We start from the raw sequence: 10300 nt of genomic DNA, 5'->3' as shown, positions 1-10300 counted from the left end.
TGATTCATTCAGTTCAGCTGGCCCAATCCTCTGTGAAATACATTATTTTTAACTTTTCAGGTATATACTTTCTTACAGATTTAGAAATTCTCTCTTTTCTGATACAGCAGTAGCCTCGTCATGTATACGTGTTTTAATTTTGGTATAATTCTCATTGCGTAACTTTTCCTAGTTTCTACATTTGATATTTTGTATAATAATGCCACGACTGAAACGAAAAAAAACTTGGCAATACCTAAGCAGTGGATATAAATGTGTTTTAATAAAAGAATAGTGGTAAAACTATACAGAATGAGTCTTAAATAAGTGCAAATATTTTCAGGGCTGGTTCGACCCAAAGAACACGTCTATGAATTTTTTTTTGTAAAAAAAGATGTTGAATATCGTGTTTTTTCTTTTAAACTTTCCTGTATATTTTAGAAAAATTTTTAGAACTTCCTTTTCACCGCAAATTTTCCCACGGTATAGTTTCTTAATCTTTGATATTACGGCACAAAAAGAGATGCAAATACAGAAAGATTTAGGTGGTAATTTTTTTTAAAAATAAATCAGTTTTTGTTTAAAAATTCAAACTTTAATAACTCGGTTATTTTGGACTTATTTGAAACACGGTAAAGAGAATATATTATATTTCTTTTATTCATATCTACCAGTCCTGAAAATATTTGCACAAAGCAGCACAAATAAGGTGCACTTATAGACTCACCTTGTATAATAAAACATTGCAAATGGAACAACAAACAACAGATGTTTATTAAAATTATAAGTGTTTCAGAGGAAGACATCTAACAATAGTTATTTCACAAATTGGTGTTTATGTTTAAAAGCAACTAACGATTATGTTGATGCAAATTGATTAGTTAGTTAGGCAGTCACTAAGAATCTTACGTAACTTTAGTGAGAAGATTAACCATTTAATTTTTGCTAAATCAATCTTTTTTGAGCTCTGATCGGGATCGGGACCGGCCCACCGGCCCATCTTCCCATCGGCCCACCGGCCCATTTCCCCACCGGCCCACCGGGAATTTTCCCGTTTTCCCATATGGCCCATCGACCCCTGCAGAAAATACAGCTTACCTGTGAATTAAAATGACAGACTTTATCTATTCAGGGTATATATTTCATGTCCAATTAAACTTTTAGTTACGTAATCGAGGGCGCGATTTTTAAATTCATTGTTGCCAACCATGGACGTATTCGGCGCCGTGCTGACTAACTGGACTTTAAATTTCCCGCTGGGGATTCAGGTGGTAGCTCTGCTGTAAAAAATGTCAAGTTCGTTTATTTATTTATTTCCTGACATTGTCATTCGTTTTGACACTTCAGTTTTGTATTACGAGTTTTTGGTTTAAATAAATAGCGTTGTGAGACTTTAAGCTTGAAAATGTTTACTAGCAGACCTTGCAGTAGAACAATGTTCTTTTTAGAACTTCTTTTAGTCTACAAGATAGCTTAATAGCCGTAAAAAACTAATCGCAACTTTATTAGAATATTTTGAACGGGAAAGCGGTAGTAATGGCCCTTTATGTCCCTTAAATGCTGTTAAAAAGGTGAGTTTTGTTGATGTAAATAATAACTGTTTATATATTTATAATTAATTTATTTTTGTTTCCTAAAATATTTTGATTAAATGAAAATATATAAAAGTGGGCAAGGCTCTGCCGGTCAAGACTCTAAAATTACTATAAATTCTTGAATTAAACTTTTTTAAAATATTTCACATAATCTTTACAGATACATTTAGACAGACAATACAATACAGTCAGTTTTCAGAGGGTGGGAACTCGCCATAACAGTATGTCATGGTCCTTTTGGTTTTCGAAATCAAGTTAAAACAACGGTATTCGACATTGTCTTGTTGCTCTTATACTCAACGATTTTAAGCAAGGACGGGAAAAATCTTTTAAAAAATACAATGAACGAATTTACGCTAGTTAAATTATTATGTATTATTATGTTTCAAAAAAACTTATATTGCTGCAGAAAATGTACAGATTAAATATAAAAAATTGGCGCCGGGAGGCACGTGTAGCCGCCCATACTAACATATGTAAATAATCAATTATCTCAAAAACTGCGACTTTGACTGATTTTGATGTTATTACGAATTTTGTTGCAAATATTATTCCTAATCTTAAATTGAAAACCGCGTTTCGCTAGCTACTGTAATTTTGGAGTTTTTTAAAAATTTTGTTACGATTTTTTTAAATTTTTATCCCTCTCCCATACCCCTTACCAACCCCCCACCCCCACCAAAAACTAACGGCCAGATTCTCGGGTGCCACAGTATTTATGTGCCAAATTTGGTTAAAATCGGTTTAGCGGTTTTTGAGTTATCGTGTTACAGATGGACGGACAGACAGACACCATGAAAATACTTTGTATTTAGGTCATTTAAGACCCAAATAAGCATGATAATGAATATCTTGTAGTTCAGTATATTTAATCTAAAATTGTCCTAAGTAAATAAAATAAATATTATTTTCCCTTTTTGCAGATGAGACACCATCACCGATGGCCCTACATCCTTCTGCCATTGATATTCTGTCTACCCACCCTCCTGGCCACAGCATACCCATCGGCAAAAAACAGACACTACCAAAAACAAATTCACAGACTAGTCGGAGGACACCTCAGAATAATAGACCCAGAATCTGACGACTCGGAGTTAATAACAGCCAGGTATATTTTTCACTACCAATAAATTAATAGTATCCTTGCAACAATTAAGTAAAAGAAAGAAAATCAAAAGGGTAACTATGTTGAAATTAAAGGGATTTTCTTTATTTTTAGTGCTGGTGATAATACCCAAAAGTAAAAAAGGCCACAAGGGTGGAGACGATGAACGAAAGACACTATCTCAACAAGTAGCAGATGTGAAAATATGGACTCATCCAGAAAGAACTGTTCAGGATTCCTCCAAAGAGGCCAGGAATCATTAGTTACTCAGCAAATTCAAAGTATAATAAAATATTATTAAAAATCACTACAAATCTACTGTGAAAACCCCAAAAATATATTATATTATGGACTTTGCTCTTTTAGGTGCCAAAACGACAATATACAAACTTTGGGTGGACTGACCAAGAGTGACATTTGGTTGGCCGAGAATCATTTATTAGTGATAAAAGGTGGTACCCTATCCAGCACATACGATGACACAAAGCAGGAATTTGTGGACCAGATATGGCAACCAATCGATGATTATAATGCACCATTACATCAGGTACATATTATACAGGGTGTTTCGAAAAACATGTGCCATCTCCTCGTGGAGATTCCTCACGTAAAAAAAAAATAACATAGGCCTTCAAAAAACGGCAAGACAAGTTTTGTAAACTTGAATTTTTGATATTAGTTACTTTAAAATATCTAAAATGAATTGTAAAAGATTTTTTTTTAAATTCACCCCCGAGAAGGGGTGAAATAAATAAATAAAATTATTTTTTAGAAATTTCGGAGAAACGGTAAAAACTAGAAAAAAAATCTAATAAAAATTGTGGAGCTTCAAATTTTACATAGAAATGATCTCTATACTTTTTTTGCTCAGATCAAAATTAACCGAGATAGGATTGCCAGAAGCTAGGGGATGATAGTAGAAATTAAAATAAAATATATTTTATAAGTTGCTGAAAAATTCATATATTTAACAATTTTATTGAATTTGCTTGGAAAAATATCTACAACCTTAGAGCAAAATAATACACTAAATTACCACAATACGCCAAAACACTTTTACTTTTAGTAGTGTATAATACCAAAGGTTCAAATCCCGAATCTGTGCCCCAACCAATAGTACCTTAGAGGGTAGAAGCTGTCCCCTAGCTTCTAGCCACCCTATCTCGGTTTATTTTAATTTGAGCAAAAAAGTAGAGAGAAAATAGAGACAACGTATCCCTACGACTGATTCATGTTTCTTTTCCAGGTAAAAATACCCAAGAACCCCAAAATACCGCCGCCCTTTCCTGTCCAGCTCAGCGACGACGGGCCCCTCCAAATCCTGGGCACAAACTCTTCGCGAACGCTTAATGAGACAGCAGAAACGCCGGCCTACGCCCTACCGCCCCCGCCCGGCTGGGACGGGGAAATACCCCCCCAAAGCCAATACTTCCCACCGCAAGCAGGTCAGTACCCCTACAACTCCTTAAAATTAGCGTTATTTTCTAGCAGCTTTCCAGCACCGAGAAGAACTGTTATTTTTAACAGTTTATTATTCAGTCATTATTAAATAACAGTTTATGAAAATAATATACGTTTATAACAGTATGCTATTTTTAAATAACAGTTTTTTCTATTATTTAAAAATAACAGCTTAAAACAAACATTTTAATTAATATGATAGTACATACTCAGTCATATTCACTAAATAACTTCGAGAAAAACTGTTATTATGTTAAAATACCAGTTATTAATAAACATTTTTAAATAAAGGGTATAGCCGGATTAGCCGGATTGTAAGTTAAAAATATTTACTGCGCACTTTTTTAAACTAAACAAAAATATAAGTTAATTAAAACAGAAAATTTTAGAAAAAAATGAGTTTTTAATTTTTTTCATATTGTTCCACCACTTCAAAAAATTCTAAAAAATTCCTGAGTGTAAAGAAGTATAAAAGACATTTTCTGACGATTTAGTGAGTGACTAATTTCACAAAGGTTAAAAAATGAGGATTTAAATTTTCTTTCCTCCGCTAAAAATCGGCTCTTCGTTTAAGAATTATGATCATATTATTTTTTCATATCTGAGACTTCTAAGAATTATAAAAAAATCATCATTAATTAATTTTGAATTTTACTATAAAAATAAAAATAAAATTGAAAAAACAGGGTTTTTGAAAATCTCGAAACCCGTTTTTCCCCAAAAAAGTCGCGGGAACAGATTTCCCATATTAATCCGGCTATACCCTTTCTATTTATTTATGAACATATCATTGATATCATATTAACTAAATAACTTAATTCCTCCTTATAACACTCTTAATCAGGAACTGTAAGCAGAAAAAAAGTGGTGCTGTAAGATTTACAACTGTGTAAAATTGAAATATGGAAAAAATATAGCTCTTTATTCTGTACAGCAAAAAAAAACTACAAAAAAAATATTTTTTTTAGTAATAGATAATTTTGAATTTTTAAAAAATATAAAAAAATTTAGAAATTTTATTTAACTGTTATTTCGTATGTTTAGGCTCTGCCAATACCGATTCGCCCTACATTACTCCCGGGCAAGCTCCGATGCGAGGTTCTGTCTCGGGGGAACCCCCAGGGGGGCTGCCGTTCCCCCCCGCCCCATTGAACGGCAGCTTACCGCCTTATTTCGCGCATTTGCCCCCTGGGGCGGTCGTCCTGCCAGCACCAATAGGTAAGCCTCAATAATTATTATAAATTTTTAGATTTAATTTAGTTATTATAAATAAATAATGACCATTTACTCGAATGCAATAGAACCTGTGTAACTTACTTTTTTAGAACTAAGCTAAACTTCCAAAAGATATGTTAGTCATTGTGAGCAATTCGGCAACGCAGCACCTATCTACGCGCAACCTCCAAGCGCCGGCGCAGTAAAAAGTATTTTTTTTGACTGAGAATCTTTGAATAAGAAGACTAAGTAAGGAGCATATCAAAAATCTTAGGTCCACCGCGATGGGACTCAAATATGCCCGACTTAAATTCCGGTTTATCAGTGCCGTTCTAATTTTATTTAAAAAATGTAAAACTATGATGTAGGGTAGACGTGAGGTAGACTCAATAACTTTTTTTTATTTTACGTTGTGAATAAATGTTGGTAGTTATTAAAATTGTTATAAAAACATATTATTATAATAAAAATAGATAAGTTTTAATAAGTATTTATTAACACTAAAGTCGCTACTAATGCCAAATTGTGCTATACTGCTAATGGCACTAATGCGATCGCTTTGTACACAACAATGCCATCGCGGTTTACATCTCGCATTAGTATATCACTGATTGGCAAATTAGAGGAAACCAAGAATGTTTTTCTCATTTTATCAGCAAAGTCGCAAGTATTTTATTTTACTGTACGAAAGCCCAATGTTTACTAAGTAAAACGTATATAGACAATATGCTGAATACTTCGAAATGCGCAACTAAATCTCTAAGTATAATAAAAATGTCACAAATTTAATCAAATTTTCTGAACGCCTAACTTTTAGTTGCAAAAAAAATCGTTAGTATAGAGAATATCAAAATAAATAATACGTTTTTGTAGAATACATACCTCCCGCTTGAGCCATTTTCAATCAAAACAATAATATAAACGTAAAAAGAGCACAAGAACAACAACAATTTATTTTTAAACATAAAATTTAGCCATTTACCTCTTATCTGTAAGAAGTAACAACTTTGACGTTTCGTTGAAACAAATGAATGCAACTAAACACACCCATAGCAACGCCATTCATGACAGACATGATTTAACTTATCATTTATCTTTTTTTGGAAAATCTTAAACACGTTTGCTTTTTCGAATTTCGATCACCTTTTTCATGCTAATACCCCACCGTGCGGCGCAGTAAAAAGTATTTGTTTTTACTGAGAATATTGTTTTATAGTTGCATAGAGACGGTAGACGCTCTTACAAAATTTTGTTTAAGTTACACTAACTGAATATATTGTATCATTTCATCTTTAGTGTCGCCATGGCTAAACGATGCCTCGATGTCACAAAACAAGATACATGCTTAAACCCTACTTTTAAGAGTTTCTTAAAACTTACCGTCTAACTGCAGCCTAACGAAATATATTTGCTATGGGGGTGGGTTCAAACAATTTACAAGGACACTGAAAAATTTGTTTAAAAATTCTTGTTAACTATAATATTTTGCTAATTTTAATATTTCTAGCTGTTCGAGATAATTTAAGCGCCTGCCTTTTGATTCTCTATGTAGTAATTTAACTGAATTTACTATGTATCAAAACGTTTCCGAAAAAGGCCTAACAAACCTAAAATTACTCTCATTAATCTTGAAACATCTAAAAACGTGGTTTATTAAAATACTAATATTTCAACATTTCAACGATGTTTCACAAAGAACCAACAACAGATTCAGTACTATTTATTAAATAACTATTAATATTTCTGATTGGGTCCAATGTAGGCAACGAAACCGACCCAGGGATACTAGACGAAGAGGACCCGTCAATCTACTATCCGCCGCCCTACAGCTTCTACTACCCTAAGGACAACTCAAGCGTGGTCAGTTACTATACTATTCATCTATCTCTCCTATTTTAATCCCTCACCACTTCGACTAACTTTCTGATAGATTTTAGGCATTAATAACCATTAACAATAGCTAAGTTCTTGCCTCAGAGAAATAAGTAGACGTAGAGGCAACAATTGCAACTTCACTATGATCTGTCCAAGAACATCTAATTTAAGAGTTCATTTCGCTAGTCCGAAAAAGTAGCAAAATAAGCGTTCGGCATTTAACGTTTTATGTCAAACTGGCTAGGTATTTTTACACAAATGAAGAAAGAAATTAAATATAAAGGATTATACTACACACCCCGGAAAAGTCTAGGGATATTACAATTTTATCCAGCCATCGTCAGTAATTTTATTATTTGCATTTCTGATATAATAAAATTAAAATAAACAAATAGTTTACAGGACGTATTGGAAATAAAAATGCGAAATTTACAGCATTTTTCAAATTTTTTTTTACCTTGATTTTATTGAACTCAAAAAAATACACACATTTTTTTATATTCTAAACTGTGAATTAAAAAAAAAGATAAAACCATTTTTACTTAATAAAGGGTATGGCCTCCTCTACTGTTCATTACAGCCCTACATCGTCTCTCCATGCTCCTGATCAGGTTGTCGATCTCTTCTTGAGATACAGCCTGCCACGCTGCATTCACGGCCCGAACCAGATCCCTACGAGTTTCACGAGGCATACCCATTCTCAAAATTCTTCTTTGGACCGCGTCCCATACGTGCTCGATGGGGTTGAGGTCAGGAGATTGTGCCGGCCAGGGTAAGATTAATTGATGAGCATTGATAAACTCACTTACCACTCTGGCTGTATGAGGCCGTGCATTGTCATGCATGAGAATGAAGTTTCTCCCAAAATCAATGGCATATGGTAACACGACAGGCTCAAGAATTAAATCACGATATGTGATTCCTGTTAGAAACCTTTCAAGAAAAACAAGATCGGTTTTTCGGCCTAACTGAACTCCTCCCCAGACCATAACTGTTCCACCTTGATAAGGGTGCACTTCCTGAACATGATCCAACCGAATAAGATTTCCCGGTTCTCTCCATACCCTAAGCCTTCTCGAATCTGGATGAATTCCAAAGCGTGACTCATCCGTGAAAAGAACATTTGCCCATTGTTCATTCGATCACTGAACATGATCTTGAGCCCACAAATATCGTACCTCTCGATTTCTCTCGTTAAGGGTTGAGCTCTCCAGGGGCGTCTGCTTCTTAAGTTAACCTCTCTTAATCTATTGCCAACAGTGTCAGGACTAACGGTTACATTATGTGTTTCCTGGAGAATTAAACTAAGCTATGGTGCTGTAAGAGTCGGTCGGCGTCGAGCATTTAATTGTAAAAAATGATCTTGCTGAGGGGTAGTAATGCGATGTCGCCCTGTGTGCCTTTCAGCAACATCACCACTTTCACGGTAGCGTGCACTTAATCGCGATATTACACTTTGTGTTGTATTTAATGCTCTAGCTATATCGATTTGGCGCATTCCAGCTTCGAGCATACCCATGGCCCTTAGCATTTCGTCTCTGTTAAGATGTCTACGCTCCATAATGTCGTTTAATACTAAACAGAGTTATTTGAATGAATTCTGGCCAATTATCATAAAAACATAGCCAGTACAGGTTAAATTCGAACAATTGATGCTAGGTGCTTTTTATACATTTGACAAAAAATGCACAAACACTTCTACAAATATCCCAAATTTAGAAATAACTAGTGTGACTACTTCGTTTCAATCGAAGTAGAAAGAATCGGCCTACAAATATGTGGTTGTTTATTCAAAACATTTATTTTTAACTTTAATAAAATGATATCCCAAGATTTTTCCGGTGTGTGTATATCCGTATTGTAACACATTTTTAAACAACTTCTTTATTTTTAAGATTTTGATGGTCAAACATCAAAAAAAATATTCCTTATGTTTGGACTAAATTTTCTCGAAAATAAAGACGTAATTTAAACTTCCGTTACAATACCGAAATAGATTGAAGTTTTGTAATTACAGTGATATATAATTTATATGGTTTTGTAACAAATTGCTCGCTATTTTATGGCAAATTCTAAAGCTCTGCAAACCTTAATCAAGCCTTAATCCAAGGACGTGTGTTTGGAATTTTGGGTATGGCTTAACATGACAGGATCGGGCTAAGCTTTAGGCAGATTTCTGAAATATAATATATATTTCCTTCGGCCACACACCCGCTTTACCCGACTCCTGAGAGCGACTCAAACAGTACAGCGTAATAAACTCTTAATGGAAACAAAACTGTTTACATTTTATCCTGATCAAACATCGTTTTCAATAAAAATCGATGATGCCAAATTTATTATGCCAAAATTAAACCAACTGCGTACTAAATATGCGTATAGTTATATCATTTTAGTTAAAATACATATCATAGTTAGTTAAAATACATATATCATACCTTTGAAATTATTTTTAATTTTCTAATTAAAGTAACTTAAAACTTATTAGAGAAGTAACTGTGACAACGTTGCTTCATGAAGACTTTTTTTACGATGTTTTGACTACATATAAGAAAAGTTATGATGGATTCATTCCAGTTATATTTATCAACAGTGTTGCTGGACGGTGTTTATGAATTTTTGTGGTTTCCAAGTAATTTTTACTGTTTTTCGTTGCAAAAAAACTGTTTAAAGTATTTTTAAAATCTTAAGATAGTTCACTAGTACTTAATTTGCAAAAAGGTAGACTATTCTAGTCCCAAATTGACTTATAAATGACTTTACGTATTTTTTTTAGCTTTAACAGCGGCTTGCAAAGATATAAACAAAAACGTCACTACTCATTTCTCTGAGGTTTGTTCTTACACTAATATTAAGTGTTGTAAAATATCTATATAAACCTACTAATAGTTTTTTTTTATCTTGTTTTATGAATTAATATAGTCACCCCTATGGGGTATGAGTACTGTACATTATTGCATGAATAAACTTCTTTTTAGTATATAAAATTTCTTTTATTCTTTCTTTCTAACATTTGTTCTAACCTTTCGTCAGCTATTAGATTAGAAAATTAACTCCAAAATGTCTGGGC

At 33.5% G+C, this 10300-nt stretch overlaps 1 protein-coding gene across 1 annotated transcript; it reads left to right on the top strand.

Moving 5' to 3' along the window:
- The first annotated feature begins 2884 nt into the window (after positions 1-2884).
- Positions 2885-7527, top strand: LOC115881358 (cyclin-K). Its single transcript, XM_030898809.1, has 5 exons — positions 2885-2949; positions 3046-3226; positions 3926-4124; positions 5185-5358; positions 7118-7527. The coding sequence occupies exons 1-5, from the start codon at positions 2885-2887 to the stop codon at positions 7252-7254; spliced, it is 756 nt and encodes a 251-aa protein (XP_030754669.1). The 3' UTR covers positions 7255-7527.
- The last annotated feature ends 2773 nt before the right edge of the window (positions 7528-10300 follow it).

The sequence above is a fragment of the Sitophilus oryzae genome, unplaced genomic scaffold, assembly GCF_002938485.1.
Source record: "Sitophilus oryzae breed Bouriz unplaced genomic scaffold, Soryzae_2.0 scaffold_110_pilon_pilon, whole genome shotgun sequence".
Taxonomy (NCBI): domain Eukaryota; kingdom Metazoa; phylum Arthropoda; class Insecta; order Coleoptera; family Curculionidae; genus Sitophilus; species Sitophilus oryzae.
Note: the sequence above shows the minus strand (reverse complement) of the source record. Positions and strands in the feature narration are given on the sequence as shown.

Excerpts from the sequence above, each read along its gene's own strand:
- LOC115881358 (XM_030898809.1), top strand. The coding sequence starts at position 2,885 with ATGGACTCATCCAGAAAGAACTGTTCAGGATTCCTCCAAAGAGGCCAG. Across the intron at positions 3,227-3,925 it reads ATAATGCACCATTACATCAG|GTAAAAATACCCAAGAACCC; the intron begins GTACATATTATA and ends TTTCTTTTCCAG. Across the intron at positions 4,125-5,184 it reads ATACTTCCCACCGCAAGCAG|GCTCTGCCAATACCGATTCG; the intron begins GTCAGTACCCCT and ends TCGTATGTTTAG.